We start from the raw sequence: 18,148 nt of genomic DNA, 5'->3' as shown, positions 1-18,148 counted from the left end.
TTTTTTTTTATGTAAAATTACTGTTGTCGCCTAGATATTAAAAGCATGATAGACTTTGGACATCACCAAATATATTATTACTAAAAATCAAAGTTATACATGCTTCCATATTTTTCATTTATTGTAGATATAAATTCCATTGTAATTTATATCTACAATATCCCACCTTTTATTCAAGAAACAATAATTGAATCCACTTTGAAGCGCCATTCTCTAAGGTCTCAAAAAATATAGTAAATAATAGGTAATACAATATCATGATTGGAGCTAAAAAGTGTCTGTTGGAACTTTGTAATAAAAGAAAAGTTTGACGCTCTAATGCCATAACTTATTTTAACTAACTGATTGAAATTAATTATTACTGGGGTCCTATTTTACTTTTTAATATATTTTGTCTCATTAATATTTTAAAAGATGATCGTATTGTTGGCAGGACCGTTTCGAAGCAGTGAATCAAGCTTACGAATTCCTTTGTAGCAGAAACGTGTGGACCGGTGACGGGCCGAACACCAACAACATTGTGTTGATATTACGCACACAGACTATATTGTTTAAGAGATATTCAGACGGTTAGTATTTTTGTCATTTTATTTATTTTTGTTTTGTATGAAAGTTAGTATAGTTCGTATTGCCCATCATCCAAAGACTGAGAACTGAATGGAATAGCCACGTTCAGTGTATCTTCGGTTGCTTGAATACCTAACAGTACGTGCAGTTCGTAGTGTGGCACGTTGCACTAAAAAGAACGTGCGGCTTTGACAATCTTTTGCTGAATTTCTGCCAGCAGAAGATCGTCAAAGATCGACTATTGAGCAGAGAACGGGCGTGAGTGGTTTGCGCGGTTACGTCGACGTAATAACCGATCTTTCTTGTAGTGTGACCGAAAGTAGCAAATTGTATACTATTTGATCTGTTGGCGTTCTGTTATGGATCATTGGAGATCGAAGATCGGCATAATACGTATCCTATCTTTTTGGCTTAACAATTCCCCCTCTTTTTTTGGTGTTTTTTCTTCAATGAATGATAATGGAATGATAACCCTGCCTGCGCTAACGGTATACGCGGGCGGGGCACCAGTGAGGGATGATAGGTGAGAATGAAAAGGCAGGTCAGTTAGTCCACCGTGATGAATACACCTGGAATTTAGCACAATAGTTTCCAGGGTGCACCACGTCGAGGTCGACCTGATAGTGTATGTTGCTAGCTATGGACTGGTAGTCCGCATTACTAAAAATCCTTTTCCCACCTTTTTTTTCAGTGCTGGCGCCGTATAAGTACGCAGGGTACCCGATGCTGTTACGCACGGCGCGACTGGAAGCGGGGGCGGATTCTCTGTTCTCGGGCGGCGCGGGGGCGGGTGCGGGTGCGGGGGCGGGGGCGGGCGCGGGCGCGGCGCTGCTGCCGGCCGCCTGCGAGCTGGCGCACGCTACTGTCGCTTGTTCCGCGCTCAATGCTGAGGAGTTGCGTCGCGAGGGAGGCTTGCAGGTACACTATTTACCTCTTGATTTTTATAATTAAACTTTATTTGAAATAAAAAAAAATTGGTTATGGGGACATGGGGAAAATATTGCAAAGTACACATGCGGATTTAATATTAACTATTATTTTAGTGAAAGCTTCTGTTGTATATTGCTGCTATTCATAGGATATGGTGATAGCTTTCCATTTGAAGAGCCGCATAAATCTTTACCGCCTCTTTTGTGACACGGATTTTTAGATATTAAGAGACACTTTTTTTTATCATTTCATTTATTTAACTGCGGTGATTTTGCGACAGGTGCTACACGAGGCGATGTCGCGGTGCGTGCCGGTGCTGTCGAGCAGCACGGCCGCGGACGACCTCTGCGCGGCGGTGTGCGCACACGCAGCTCGCTGCTTCGCCGTCGCGGCACGGTTCGAGGCGTGCCGGGAGGTCTGCGCGGACATGCCCAACCTCTGCCTCGATATAGTGCCGCTGCTGCGGAGACCGGTATGTTTGTTCCATTTCAAGTATAACACTAGCTTCATCACGTGTCTCCTTGTATTCGATTGTGCGAAGTCAAGTGTTTATTAAACACACCTCAGGCACTTCATACAAAAATGTCACGATTTGTTAATAATGTTGATACAACTACAGAAACAATGAACTTTTATACTTGTGATAATGTGTGCGTCTGTAGTTAGATTAGTACGGGAAAATAGAGTTTGGGTGTTGATGCATATTTGTTAGGAGGTGACGCAAAGTCAATCATTAAGTTCTCATAGTTACCTCTTACGGCATCCACGGGAAAGGAAGGTGTAGTCTATTCTATGCCGGTATCATATAGGGAACTTAATGGTCCAGAAAAAGACAATAGCGTCCCTCTTAAACCATCACCAAGGCCTAATTGCGATTGCGAACTCGCATGTCAGCGTGGTAATTACTAGGAAAATTTCTCCAATAGGGGAGTTGGGGAGAAAGCGTGGGCAGCAATCCGAGGCGTATTGCCCCTCTTTGTTTGTCTCATCACCGTGCATAAAAGAATGCACGCGTCATGGGGTGGGGTTGTGAACATCGGTGGTCATCAATGGTGTTGTTCTGTTATAAATCAGGGGGAGCATCAATAGACAATTAACGGCTGATATGCTATGGTATGAGTAATTATATAAAGCCCAAGTCAGGCCGCATATGGAATACTGTTCTCACCTGTGGGCAGGAGCGCCACAGTACCGACTCCTTCCGTTAGACCGCATTCAAAGTCGGGCGGCTCGAATTATCGATAGTCAACGCCTTACTGTCCGACTTGACCCACTGAAACTGCGCAGAGATGTTGCATCTCTGTGCATCTTCTACCGAATTTATCATGGGGAGTGTTCTGAGGAATTGTTCGGATTGATACCTGCTGCTGATTTTCACCACCGTACAACCCGCCATAAACTAAAGTTTCATCCCAATTATCTGGACGAGTGGCGGTCTTCCACCGTGCGTTTTTCAAGGCACTTTCTTCCACGCACAACTATTCTTTGGAATCATCTTCCAGCAGCAGTATTTCCGAACCGATACGACAACATAACCTTCAAGAAAAGAGTATATTCCTTTTTAAAAGGCCGGCAGCACACCTGCAATGCCGCTGGTGTTGTGGGTGATCATGGGCGGCGGTAGTCACTTGCCATCAGGTGAGCCGCATGCTCGTTTGCCCCCTGCGTTGTAAAAAAAAAGTGGTACGGTAAAGTCGCAGCGGGAGGCAGGGAGTGTTCACACCGTACTTTAGTAGTACTAGTGACAGTGTTGGTCTGCGCACGCGCAGCACCTGGGCGACACGGCGTGCGCGGGCGCGGAGGCGGCGGGCGCGCTGGCGGCGGACGGCGCGTGCCGCGGCTCGCTGGCCCGCGCCGGCGCGCTGCACGCGCTGCTGCCGCCCGCGCTGCGCTACGACTACACGCTCGCCGAGTCGGGCGTCGACACCGACGCGCACGCCAACAAGCAGGTATATGTATGCACAACATGCATTATCACCCTCGCATTCACCAACCGACTGATACACTGAACAGGTACTTGAAACTTTATGGACGACATTGATTCAGTGTAAGTCTGATTTCCTTATGTTGATAAAGTGGCTGATTAAATTTTAAGAATATTTTTCAATTAGGAACAATATTAATACTTCAGAACTGGTTCATATTTTATCAGAATTACTCAAGAATTTATAGGATTTTTTTTTATACAACTTAGAATAACAAACAAGCTGACAGCCCACCTGATGGAAAGTGGTAACCGTCGCCTATAGACATGAGCAGTACCATGGACATAACAGAGTATACTGTTTCGCCCATGATACCCCCCATGCGTTGCCATTTCTGGGGACTCAGGTGTTATTCCTTTGTACCTAGTAAATTCACGCCATATCCTACCCTTCAAACCGAAACACAGCCATGGAAACACAACTGCTTCACAGTTGAAACACGAATGGGATAGAGGTACCCAAGCAATCGACTTTTGTACAAAGTCTCCCTCCCCCTTAGCTATTATTTCCATTATTAAACAGTACGAGACGAGGTTTTTATTTATTGGACAATATTTTTTTTTTAATATGATTGTCCAGTAAATTAAAACCTAGGCATTTAGATTTTTCTAGAGAGCTAAAAACAGTGGCATAATAATGTCGTGACAGAGCAAGCAAAAAGCCATAGGCCTGAAGATACAAAATGAAACTACAACATCGAACTTTCTTAAACAAAAAGTAAATAAAAGCTTGTAAAAAGAGGACTCCGTCCAATAAATTTATCATGTATCTCAGATGATGTAATCATGCCATTGCTTATGAAATACATAAAGTACTATCTGAGTAAGAATTTTTAATAATCTATATATAGTTAGTCTGTATAAGTAAAAAATAATTTCCGAATATATAACTTCAGAACTGTTACACCTATTAGGCTAATTCATGTATTTAATTTTTATTTCATGCAACGACATATGTACGACACAGGAGGTGGCCAATCAGCTGGCGAAGGAATGCGTTCGTGCGCTATCAGCGATGTATGGTCCACACCCTGAGCCCGGGCCTGCTGATGAGAGAATCCGCTCCGCACTGCACACGCTGCTCACACCGTACCTCTGCTCGAAACTCTCGCAAGAGGACACGCACGAGGTCTCTACTTAAGATTAATAAAATTAATTGTTGTACATTGATACATTTGGTATTAATAATTATCAGTATCATGGAATGAATTTGGGATAAAAGTATTTTAATTTTTTTTCTGTTATTCATGCTATTTGTAATGGCTTTATAATTGAAGGAACTTTAATAAATTATTCAGAACTGTATCCTTAACAATTTCACTAAAGCGTTTGATGCGGTCATTATTTTAATCTTGTCAAATTATTGCACCTGGATGTCCTAGTTTTATAGTTATATGTATATTTGAAAACTATATTTGTGATAAATGTAGTGTGTGATTATCAATAATATATATAAAAGTTATTACGATAGAGGTATCTCAGGGCACTGCTCTTGGGCCTGTCCTGTTCCAAATATGTATGTAAATTCATCTCTCGTAAAGTGCAATTCAATAATGCTAATGGGTATACCGATTTGATAATTTAACGGTAACAATAGCACAACTTGTTTTTCTTGATAATTTCAACAAAAAACATTTTTTTTTTTGTTGCTGACTTCTATGAAATTGAAATTTGAAGACACTAATTTAATTGAAACTGTTTCCAGCTCCTAAAAACATTGACCTCAAACTGGCGCAACCCGTACCTAGTGTGGGACAATAGTACTCGTGCAGAGCTACGCGATGTGCTACGTGACACGAGGTCACTGATGGACGATGAGGCGCCTCTCGTGGCGCCGTTCGTGTACACTGCGCACCAGGGGCTCGTCTCCGTCGGTGGTGTCTACATCGACATATATAACGAGCAGCCTGATTTCCCTATAGAGGTAAATCTTTTTGTTCTAAACAATGTAATTAAGGCCTGAATTAGGCCTTATATCCATCTTTTTATGATATATACATATGTATGTAATGGAAATTTTATATAATTAATTTTATGATATGAATTACTATTCTTCATAATCAATTTTTTCGAAATTTTGCATACATTTTTAGTTCTAATTACAATGCAATATGAATTACTCAATATTGTAATATTTTCAAAATGGCCGATATCACAAAATGGCGATTGGTGTATATTTTGTCATTTCTGTTAATATGTGATATTTTAATTGAACCTTAGGTATAAAGATCGTTAATTCGTCTTACTAAAGTGGAAACTTCCTTATAGAATGCTCAGCAGTTCATACTGGACTTGTTGAAGTTCCTACAAGTACAAACGAAGATGGACATGACGAGCGAGCGAGTTGACAACCTCACGTTAGCACTCACCGCCATCGCTAATGTCATTATAAAGCATCCAGGTATATGTCTTATATATTATATACTGTATATTTATTTATTTTAATGCCTTATTTATTCTCAATTAGATTAAAGAAGCGATTCATTCATTATGCTTATAGAATTTGATAAGATTTTATTTTTATATTTTTTTTTTTGTGTAATTTAGAATGGTGGCTGTAATAAATGTTAAGTGGTCCACCTAATGGAAAATAGTAACTGTTGCCTATAGACTTGAACAGTATCCTGGACATATATTTTATGTAGTCTTTTAGTAATTACAATCCATTATAACGGTTGTATTGATTTTGCTTGTGTATATGTTATGAGATTCAAAATTGCAAATAGTGGCGGTGGTAATAAAGTTTTTTTTTTATGTTGGTTTATTTGATAGATAGTGGTAACTATCGTTTATAGAGATGAACATGCGCTGGTAATTGTAGTGTGAATGTAGTTTGAAATTCTACACCGGTCGTTCAGGGTCGGAGATCCAGTGTATCGGGCAGTTCGGATTGATATTCGGGCTGCTGTCGGCGCGTGCGCAGCCCGCGCTGCAGGCGGCGGCGCTGCGCGCGGCGCGGGCGGCGGCGGGCAGCCGCGAGTGCGTGGAGGACGTGGCCGCGTCGGGCGTACTGGGCCACCTGCTGGCGCTGCTGGCCGCGCGCGCGCCCGGCAGCGACGTGCTCGCCGCGCTGGCCACGCTCGCCGCGCTGCTCGCCAACACCGCGCTCGTCAAGGAGGCGCTCGCCAAAGGTACTCACGCTTTTCACTTCTTACACAGCAACGTCTATACCCAAGTGTGCCAATGTCGGATTTGTTTAACAATTTAAAAAAATGTTTACCGTGAATCTAACTGCCTGATAGAAAGTGATGATAAGGTTTAAGATGGAGCTTGCAAGCCTTAAAACAACCTGTTTACTATTAAACAATTATCAATATTAATTTTGCGTGTTCTACCACTTGCAACGAGTATACTCAGAGGAATTATTTATCATTATGCCCACGGTTACTTTCTACAATCGTACAGCTCACCATCGACAGGGAGTTCACCCTCATACCTTAGAGCCTAGATGATTGCGTGGATCATGGTTTAAGAGATGTTTCCTCCTTTGAACCTTCAGATTATGAAATGAACTTTCCGTGGAAGTTTTTCCAAGAGACTACAGCATAGGGTTATTAAAAAATGGGGTAAAGAGGTTTCTTCAAAGTCAGCAACCCACACATAATACCCATGGTATTTGCAGGCGTTCATAAGCTATGGTAATTGCTTATAATCAGATAGGCTATAGCTTCTTTACCACTTCAGTAAATTTCTCTGTGGGGTCTGTGTATTATTATTGGTCATATTGTCTTCAGAGCCGTTGATATTGATTTCAGGACTGTTAGTATAATTGACTGAAAATATAGTAATAATCAGTTGGAGTACAACAGGGCGTAATTTTTGGACCCCATTTCAAATTTTTTGTAACTATAATTTAATAAATCACATATTTTATTAAAAAAATTCTTAAAATTTTTACATTTTGTCATACAGGTGCTGTGATATATCTTTTGGACTTGTTCTGTAATAGTAAAATACCGGAGGCGAGAGAGGCTTCAGTGGACTTGTTAGCGCGGATGATGGCAGACAAATTGCACGGTCCCAAGGTAGTGTATTTGATAATTCTGTATTTATATTGTATATTCAAAACAATATATGCTTGTCGGAAGATGGCCATAGCTAAGCTCTGTTTCCTCCGACTTAGACATGGTTAATAAAAACTAAACTACCGTGAGCGTGTACTAATAATAATCAATAATTAGAGCAATTACAAATCATTTTCATTAATGTAAGAAATAAAAACTAATCAAATAATATCGAGTTGAATAGACACAACGATCCGTTGAAGTCGCGCGATGTTCGACCGATGAATGTCGTCCCACTTCCTTTCATTATCTCTCCAACGTTTTGTCAGCGCTCTCCACCACTTTTCGCGCTTGTGTTTCGAGTCAATAGAATGTATTTTTTCTATTTTGCGCCGACATGCTATATACATTTTTTAGTCGTGCAATTACTCAGTTTAAAGGCATTGCGTTATTATTAGGGCATTAATATTATTTATTTAGTACTGTCATGTGGTCCCAGCATTAAATGGGCTACCCCTTCCTTTTTCGTGGATGTCGTAAGAGACGACTAAGGGAACTTAATGGTTAACGAGCGGACAGCAGAGGCTCTCTTAAAACATTGTCAAAACCTAACTGCGGTTGTCTACCCTTCTGGTAAAACTACTGCCGTGTGGTGCGGTGCGGTGCGGTGCGGTGCGGTGCCGTGCGGTACGACGGGCGTGCGGTGCGTGCGTGCAGGTGCGGCTGACGGTGTGCCGGTACGTGCCGGGCGTGTTCGCGGAGGCGATGCGCGAGGCGGGCGCGGCGCAGGCGCTGCACATGTTCGACGCGCAGCACGAGCACCCCGAGCTGGTGTGGGCCGACGACCAGCGCCGCCGCGTCGCCGCGCACCTCGCGCAGCTCAGGGACAGGTCCGTGCTCGACAACGTAACTATATCTAAACTCAAATAACGTTTATTTGTACCTTTTACGCTTTGATTATATAGATGGAGCATCGAGCCAATCAAAAAGGGATCAATTTTTTGTCAGCTAATTGTCAACTTAGCTTACAAGAGGGAGACTTTGTACAAAAGTCGATTGCTTGGGTTTCCATTCGTGTTTCAACCGTGAAGCAGTTGTGTTTCCATGGCTGTGTTTCGGTTTGAAGGATGGGATATGGCGTGAATTTACTGGGTACAGAGAAATAACATCTGAGTCCTCAGAAATGGCAACGCATGAGGGGTATCATGGGCGAAACAGTATACTCTGTTATGTCCATGGTACTGCTCATGTCTATAGACGATGTTTGCCACTTTCCATCAGGAGGGCCGTCAGCTTGTTTGCCATTCTATGTTGTTATTAATAATAATGTTATTAATAAACTGTATATATATTTAGGCACCAATCGGACCAACTGCGAGATCCAAATATAATATTCGAGGATCGTGAAACTTTGGAACGCATGTCGGCCGGCGAGGAGACATGGGCTCCACCTGGCGAAGTGGTAGTGGGCGGCGTCTACCTTAAACTGTATCTACAAAACCCGCAGTGGAATCTACGCAGCCCCAAGCGCTTCCTGCAGGAACTACTTACTGAAACATTCGCATCGCTCAATAAGGACTCTTCAGAGGTTTGTTAACACTAAATCTACCGACATTTCATATATATCTAATCCTACCATTAGCGGTCAAATGACCGCTTTAAAATACAGTATGTATTTTAATATAGAAAGAGATTTTGGCCAATTGGATAGTAAACAAGTAAATAATAGTAAGTTGTAAATATTGAAAAATGGGTTGTATGTATATTATAAGAAAAAATCAATAAGTTACAAGGTGATACAGTAACGTTATACATGAAAATTTTTTAAACTAAATTTCAAAAACAGTCATTTGGTCGCGCTTTAGTGTTAAATTCTAAAAAATAATATTGAATAGTTTAATGCCATTAAAGTAAATAGTATTTAGTATATATTTTTCTTTTAATTTCACGAGTTTAGTATTTAAAATGGTGGCGATATCGTTATCATCAGTACGTTTTACTAAAGACATTGATTATTGTACCATATACATTGAATAAGAAAGAAAGAAAGAAATAATTTAATCGAAGAAGCATGCGGCCCACACAGTAGCGCACAAAACAAGAACAAAAGAAACCAAAACAAAACAAACAAAAAAAAATTGTATACAAATAGCAATTAAATTATAATAATAATCAATAAACAAACAAACAAACAGTAGGATAACTCTTGAATCCAACATCGATCTTAATCCAAATCTATTTCTAATGACAATTTAATACTGCACTCATGTAACAACAGTTAGGAATTAGCTATAATAAAGATCGGTTTACAATAGTTTGCATCGGCAAATTGCACCAAATATGCATCTATCGGAACAGTATGGAACCAATTATGTCGCTAGTGACAAGTGACGCAATTCAAGAGCGTGAGTTCTCAATTCCAATATCGATCTATTTGAATATATTTCAAGAGCGACCCTACAGGTATATAGGAATGTGTACGCGTGCGCGTGTGTGTGTCGCAATGTTCTGTGATGTGTGCGTGTGCGTGCGTGTGTGCGTGCGTATGCGAGTCGCTTGTAATGTAGGTGGATACGTGATGTAGATGTAACGTGACGTGCAGGGCGGGCGCGGCGAGGTGTGCGCGCAGGCGCTGGCGGTGCTGGTGCGCACGCGGCCGCAGCTGGGCGAGCAGTGCGCCACGCTGGGCGAGCTGCCGCGCCTGGCGCGCCTGCTGCCCGCGCGCCCGCTGCACGCCGTGCCGCTGCTGGCCGCGCTCGCGCACACGCAGGTACGTCGCCCCGCCGCCCCGCCGCTACCAGGGGAACTGCTACCAATATAGCAATGGGAGTATTCTCTATTCAAAAATGCACCGCCTACTTATTTCTCGGCTTGCCCACCGTCCGGTGTCAACCTTTTCCATTCCAAGCCTTTTCTTCTTTTTATTCCACCAACTCCACACTAAAATTGCATTTAGCATTGCATAGCAGAATTATCATAACAGAATTATTATAACAGTGCAATGGGTGACAGTTGTAGAAATTAACTCTGTTGCCATGTTTCGTAGTAAGTGTGAGATGGCTTTATCAAAAATTTTTGTAAAAAAAATCCCACCTTTTTAAAATTGTCCTCAAATAGAAGTAATACACTATGTCGAGTGTCACTCGACAGTGGAGCTCGTGGAAGAAAATCAATGTCGAAGAGTGGAAAGGGTTAAGTCCGCTAAATGTACATACAATTTTACTGTGAATTAAAGTTTATATAAATAAAAAAATATATAGAGTATATTACTAGCAATAAGACTGGTATCAAATATGAAATCAGATCCATCTCTACGTAGCTCCCCTTGGAAACCATCGTGCTGAATTCCAGGTATTCATCACCAAGGCGAATCGACTTGCCTTTTAAACTTCACCTATCATCCCTCACTGGTGCCCCGCCAGCGTATATCGTTAGCGTAGGCAGGGTTACCATTCCATTATTATCCATTATAAAAAACTATACGCCGCGATTGGTAAAAAGCATTTGCGTTGAGCAGGACGATTTATCTATGTACTACATTTTATTGAAATAAAAAAAAAAATATCAAACTAAATGACTGTCATATCTATTTTAATAATTGTTCCGTTAACAGGCGTGCGTGATGGCGTTAACGCAGATTGAGTTGATGCCCGGCCTGAAGACGGCGATCAAGTCGTGTCGGGAGATAGTGGGCAGCGCGTGTGAAGCGCTCGGCTCCATATTCAACAGCAACGTCAACACGGACCGATTAGTTTTACAGGTATTCTAAATTAATATTTGACATATTTTGATTTTTTTCTCATTCTCTTTCTTATTATTTATCTCTTATCTTACCATTGCGCAAATAATAATAATAAAATTTGCAACCTTTAAAACAAATACTCCAAAGAAGGGTTACATAAGGAATGTAAAGGAAAGGTAAGGGCGGCGTTGGGCTGGCTGCACTAGCCATGACTTATACGTACAACGGCCAATATGCTCTTATTTGGGCCGTTATATTGGACTTTTAGCTTAACTTAGCAGAGGCTAAGCTTGGAAAAGAGAGTCCAATTTACAAGGGTTAGATAACTAGTATTTAATTAATTCGTTTAAATGCTTCAATTGTAGTAGATAGCTCCTTCATTATAGGAATCCATCTATAAATCAAAAAAGCTATGAGAAATTTATTCTATCCCATAAAATACCCACTGTGGGTGCCCACACGAGTCATTTGATGTGAATCGTGCATTACACAACATATGGACGGCTGTATGTGTGTGCATGGCAGGCGCTGGAGTGCGACCTGGTGGGCGAGCTGCTGGCGCTGCTGGAGTCGCGGCTGGAGGGGCAGGCGGCGGCGCGGCTGGTGGGCGCTCTCAAGGCCATGTCGCGCTCGGCCGCGCACGGCGACCGCGTGCGGCAGCTGCTGCAGCGCAGCCGCGTCTGGGACCAGTACGCCGCCCAGCGGCACGACCTCTTCATCTCCGCGCCGCAGCACGCCTCGCTCGCAGGTACGTGCGCGTACTGCTGTCGAAACTCATATCGAAACACGCAAACTAACAACAAGGAATTACATAGAAGGAATGATAAAAACTGTAAATCATATGGTTGCCTCCTTTCTTCTTATGCAAATATAATTAGTAAAAAGAGGACGAAAGATACATAATCAGTTGCTATTTTTCTCAATTCATAGCCGGTTAGTGTATAGAAAATGTTTGTTATATCAATTATTTATCAATGACAAAGTTTACATTACTAGGATGTATATTCGACACAGTTTATGTAGTAAGTATGCAAGCAGGTTTTATCTGAATTTGGTAGGGTTATACGGCCGTATAACATTTTCTATACACTAGCCTGCTATGAATTGACAATTTTATCACTCCTATGTAATTCCTTGTCCTTAGCACGCAAACAATCGATGCAACACTCACGTCACTAAAAGTCACTATCACGTGTGTGTAGTATTGTACAAAATATGTGATACACTAATTCATACTCCACTAAATGTCACGTATTGGTATCTATATAATCTAAGTAATCAACATATTGTTTCTATTCAAATATACTATTTATTTTCATAGTGTATGTATAACACGTGATTTGTTCAACAGGTGTGCCCCACACTGCTGGTTATTTAACAGCTCCACCGGTGGATATTCCTGCACAGCCGCCACCGATAGACTGATTTCCAGTCGGCTCTGGCTGACTGCATACTCGTAACGCGAAGTCATACTACGCGTATCTCGCACACCACTCGACTGACATATATGTAACTCTAACTCCGTATGTATATTATATATATAGTGGGATCGAACTAAAAATTGGATTGTTTTTCCATCATATTGCAATATCTTAGCTGTCAAAATCATTTTTAAATTCTTGATGCAGAAAAAATACAAATTAAATTTTACTTGTCAATTTATTATTTCAACATAACAATTACGTTATTGGCGTTTCTATTCTTATGTTGATCGTATTGTCTCCATTCGAATTTTAAAAATAAATTGTGAAAAAAAAAAATCGAACTGAAATGAAAATGAACTGAATGCGATAATGATTCTTATACACAGGGGCTGTTGAGTTTGTTTTCTATTTTTCAGTCCTACTAATATTGATATAATAGTGCTGTGTAATTATTGTAAAATTGTTTTAAAAATTATCGTCACATGACAAATATAAGTAATAAAATTTGGCCGCTACAAATAAAGTGTATTTAATTATTTTGAAGTGGTAAACTTAAATGTCTAATTATAAAGTTTAGTCTTTTTTTTAATAAATGTGTTTATATCAAAATGATAGTATTGTAAATCAACAAATATAACCTTCCAGTGAAGTGTATAATAATATATTGAGATACTAATTGTCTTTATTAACATAAGATATCTTTAAGTTAAAACGTACATGAATATGGCGCACTATTGTGGTGATATTGATATATCACGTGAGATAATTACTGTATGTATATATATATAATAAATAGCTTTGTCTGTCAAATCGTAACAAGGCGTTATAATCAGCAGTGGCCTATTTTCTATGTGTCCAGTTACAGAAGTATCTGTAAAATAGCTATACTATATTAGTGCTATAAAATGTAATGTGGGCATCGATATACAAGAAACACAAGATGTGTAAAAAAATAATAATACTGGAACGCACTCAACCAAATGATGTACTCGTTTCTAATCAGTTTATTGATGTTTGTTGTACATTACTAATCTATTTACGTAGTATAAAAATAGGTATAATATCTGAAAAGACACCTATTTTATATTTTCGATAAGTATTTTGCTCCTCTTTTTAAGTATTATGGCTTTTACCATAAAAGTATTCACCTTTCATACATAATGTGTAATATATAGCAGTATCTATGTATTGTAGATACAATATCTATATATTGACTCAATAACACATATTAAAATATCGGTTATTCAATATATAATTACAAAATTAGGAACCCAATCGAAATTTATATAGATAGGGCTATATAGGAACAGGTGATATTTGTTCTCCGGCATCAATAAGTAGAAAAATCCAATACATAGATATCGGAACGATACTGATATTATGTATGCCTAATAATGACTATAGTTGTATATAAATTGGTGACACTAAACGTCAACGGTATACGCGATCCGAATATTGTGTTTTTTGTATATTAAACAATACACTTACGAAGCACTTTCCTAAGCACCAACAGGTTTTACGCCACTGATAAATCAGTACTTATGAGAATGTATAAAATATACTTGTATATCGAAGATCCATTTTATAGTAGTTTATAGTTCATTGTAATATAGGTAAATTTCAGTTACATTGATTTATCGAGCACCTATCGATTTAATTAAGTATTATCAGCCAAAGCTCCGTCTGTGGTTTCTCGTTGTAGGTGTGTATAAAGTATGATCTCCTTGGAAATAAATACAACAACTTATATGTAATATTCCTATATAAATTAGACATAAGTTTTTCTATTCATTCACACTTTTGTATGAATATAGGTTAAAGGGTTGACCCGGAGTTTGGGACTAATACTCGATTGTTTCTTTATAAGTTATTAAAGATATATATATAGATATAAATATACCTAAATATCATCAGTGTTCTTATATTAAATTGTTACTAAGTATTCCTAAAGCTTAATATACATTACACACTAGTGGCATGAAATTCGTTTCGTAACTATAATTTTAGCAATTTCATTATGTACATCTCTAATTTTGGTTTTAATTACGTGTTTCCTCTAAGGGTAAGTGATATATAGAAATATCTATTTATTTTAGTTACAATATCTATATATTGGTCTCATAACGATAATGTTAAAAGTCTGTTGTCCAAAAAATAACATTGGATAACAGACTTAACATATTCGAAAATAGATATCCGACCGACATATTGGCAATATCGAAATGGGATGATGATAACTTTTTCCGCCATCAATGTACAGAGTAGTCCAATATATAGATATTGCTACTATATCCATATTACCCATACCTAGTTCCCTATGATTTCTCTGTCATACAATCACTTACATCGTGTAAACGTTGTGTTAAAACTTGTATCAGGAGAGCCTACATCTTGACGGGGTTTCAATGATTCTGTACATTCACATGTTAGTCTCAAATGATCGAGTCTATTGAATTAAATTTTTGAAAATTTATTTTTATCACGCATGAAACTAGTTTCGTAATGTAAATTCGGCTATAGCATTTTGTCTTTTTTATTTATTCATATTTTAAATTACACGATAATTTTCATTAGGTGTGCATCCATAATGCGAATTCATACTTTCTTTAAACGTTTTTAAAGCCCGTGCTACGCGATATCAATTTTGTCATCAAGAAGATTTGGTTTTTCTTTTGTTATCTTGTATCAGTGTATGAAGTACGTATTGTGATGTATTTCTATAAAAGTAACTCTCTCATTATTTTATTCATAGAATATTCATATAAAATTTAGTTTATATTTCGCTAATTTTGAATAGTGTAACGATTTTGAATTGATTAATTTGTAACAAGTTAATATGGTTAAAATTACTATTGGCCACTTATGATCTTGCCATTGCTTTCTTTCGGTTTGATATATGTTTATTGAGACTGGTAACATTTGGAGATGAAATGATGTGAAAGTTGTTGCATTTCTTTGGATATACAAACGATGTGTTTGTAATTAGAACTAATAGGTAATATAATTTGTTTCCATTCAATTTGTGAATGATGCAATGTAAGGAATTATTTTTATCAAGTTTCTTGGATTAAATGTGTATAATATTTTTGAAAGTAGCGTTATGATGTTAGGTTCATATCGATTTAGACTTTTTTTTATTAATTTTTTTTTATATATTTTTTTTATAAGACTATCGATTAGTAAACAATGCGGTAAGCAACATACGCCATACGTTTTGATAGTGTGGGATAGATATATTACGATTTCGCTCCATTACGTAGTTTCAGTGCACAAACGGGATAAGATTTGTTATTTTCTCAAATTGATTTGAAACAGATTTTAAAAAAGAATGATTGAAAATTTTATAATGTTTATATGGATATATGGAGTGTTTCTCTATTAGGTACATATATTATCGAAATTGTCCTCCTTTAGACGAATGATAGACGAATCCATTTTATAGTGAAAACGTATCTAGTTTTCACTACCGCGCGCATTAGAAAGAAGAACATGCCGGATATTGCTATCTCGTTCAATCCCATGTAAGCGGTAGTGACGGGGATCTATCAATAGATTCGTTTGGTATTTATCTACAGAATTGATTGTCCGATAATTACCTTTATTTATATTATTTTTGTTTCCGAAACAATGTATCTCTTCACGATGCAGGTATTAACTAAAACTTGGAAATTTATGGTTAGGTAACCTTCGCCATTATGAAGTTGGGGCCTAAATAATGTAACTCAATTATTGTTTAAATATAATGTGTGTTTAATTATTACGGTAATTATTTTTAATTGTAACGATCTTGCCGTGTCCTCTATTCTTGGTTAGAACTCAGGAGGCTTATTCCAAATTTGAATTTTTAAATTTCCTACTCATATTTTTAATGTATGTAATGATAATAAGTACATTTTTAGTTACACTAAAAGACAAGACAACGAGCGGAGAACACATGAAGCTGGTATAAACATAAGTACATACTGATATGTGACACGGAATATACTCAGTGCTTCAACATTTGTACTTATAAATCACATAAAGTATGCAGATGAATGGCGTCTTTAATTCTAATAGATTTGAGAAAAGTTATAGATACAGCTAGTGAATTCATTCTCACGTTACAACTAAATGGTCGCGAACAATTTGGTTTCACAGGAGTTTCCTTTCGCAAACGCTCAGGCTGTGGAATGAGCTTCCTGTCGAGGTATTCCTTAGAGACTACAGTGTGGGATCCTTCAAAAAAGGTATTTTAAATTTCAAGGCAAAGCGGAATTAAGCAATAATCCTAGTGTTGCAGATATTCATAGGCTACAGTGACCGTTTCCAATCAAATGGGCTGTACAAGCGTACCACCTTTGCCACCTTTATGGCATTAAAAAGAAATTATGAGGTTTTTTGTAAATTTCTCTCGACTGCGCTTATCTATATAATTTGGAAAGTCGTTTAGCCCGTGGATGGCGTCTAATCATCAAATTGGATATAAAATTACGGAGTAGGCTTTATAATTGCTAAACGATTTTTTAAGATCTCTATGTTCAGATTCTGGGTCGTATCTAGTACCTAGTTCACTAACCAATTGCCCACTAAGTACATAAGTTTCCTAGTTTGTGAACGAAGTAATGTGTTTGTTTAATTGTCTGGCACTAACTATTGTTATTTAATCGTAAATTACTAACCTCGATGTTATTCCATATTTAAAAAATAGCTAAGTCTGATAGAACTCGATCGTTTAGTGTGATATTGTTTTAGTATATCTTTTTTTTTTGATTTCTTCAGTCATATCATAGTGTAAGCCGTCTACTGAGTTATTACGTTTTACCAATAAATATGATTTGCTCATACGAGTACGTCCTAACATTTTGGTATGAAGTATTTTGGAAGGATTTTTATTATCGTGTGTTCATAACTTTATTGTATATTTTGGTTTTGTGTATTGGTCAATTTCCTTGTAATATAAGTGGTAACTGTAACGTTTATAAATTATAAAGGTAGGAACACACGATAGTCTGAAATGGATAGTCTTAGATGGCGAACATTAAAGATTTGAATGTGAAATCGAAGTGATGCATATGAATATTTTTATATTTAGTAATAAGTTTAAATTTTTAAATTGTACAATATAAGTATAAAGATAATATAACGTGATCATATTATTGTTTTATTGGTTTTATTTTGATAATCTCCATCAACATTACCCTTATTTTATTATTTTTTGTCGTTAGGGTATTTTAGATATTTAAGGTAAAGGTCAGATCTATGTTAGATCTGACCTTTACCTTAAATATCATTACTTAGTTACCAATGTAGGTCAACATAGTTGAGGACTATCTAAACCATGCTTAAACCATATTGATCTACATTAGTTCGAATTTGGGAGGTGCCTTTGATTTTTATTTGCAAGATTGTGCCTTGTGTGTTGTGTGTCTATTTGTGCACTATGATATTCGTACCTCAAAATTAGGAGCGTTCATAGCTTCCTGATGTGTGGCAACATCGTAATTATTTGCCATTTTTC

The 18,148-nt window shown here is 38.1% G+C and overlaps 1 protein-coding gene across 1 annotated transcript in view; it reads left to right on the top strand.

The window, feature by feature from the left end:
* LOC113521808 (dnaJ homolog subfamily C member 13) overlaps positions 1 to 17,790 on the top strand; it is a 40,535-nt gene extending 22,745 nt beyond the window's left edge. The window contains exons 24-38 of the mRNA XM_052899943.1: positions 434 to 569; positions 1,259 to 1,485; positions 1,778 to 1,969; positions 3,267 to 3,446; positions 4,449 to 4,610; positions 5,187 to 5,405; positions 5,750 to 5,882; positions 6,340 to 6,612; positions 7,394 to 7,506; positions 8,203 to 8,375; positions 8,842 to 9,073; positions 10,088 to 10,255; positions 11,099 to 11,245; positions 11,753 to 11,975; positions 12,579 to 17,790. Of these exons, the coding sequence (XP_052755903.1) occupies positions 434 to 569; positions 1,259 to 1,485; positions 1,778 to 1,969; positions 3,267 to 3,446; positions 4,449 to 4,610; positions 5,187 to 5,405; positions 5,750 to 5,882; positions 6,340 to 6,612; positions 7,394 to 7,506; positions 8,203 to 8,375; positions 8,842 to 9,073; positions 10,088 to 10,255; positions 11,099 to 11,245; positions 11,753 to 11,975; positions 12,579 to 12,652 (2,652 nt within the window). The 3' untranslated portion in view covers positions 12,653 to 17,790. The remainder of the gene's footprint in view (positions 1 to 433; positions 570 to 1,258; positions 1,486 to 1,777; positions 1,970 to 3,266; positions 3,447 to 4,448; positions 4,611 to 5,186; positions 5,406 to 5,749; positions 5,883 to 6,339; positions 6,613 to 7,393; positions 7,507 to 8,202; positions 8,376 to 8,841; positions 9,074 to 10,087; positions 10,256 to 11,098; positions 11,246 to 11,752; positions 11,976 to 12,578) is intronic.
* The last annotated feature ends 358 nt before the right edge of the window (positions 17,791 to 18,148 follow it).

The sequence above is a fragment of the Galleria mellonella genome, unplaced genomic scaffold (genome assembly GCF_026898425.1).
Source record: "Galleria mellonella isolate WM207_F2 unplaced genomic scaffold, CSIRO_AGI_GalMel_v1 utg63, whole genome shotgun sequence".
NCBI lineage: Eukaryota > Metazoa > Arthropoda > Insecta > Lepidoptera > Pyralidae > Galleria > Galleria mellonella.
The sequence above is the reverse complement of the archived record's forward strand: the minus strand, read 5'-3'. Positions and strand labels throughout refer to the sequence as shown.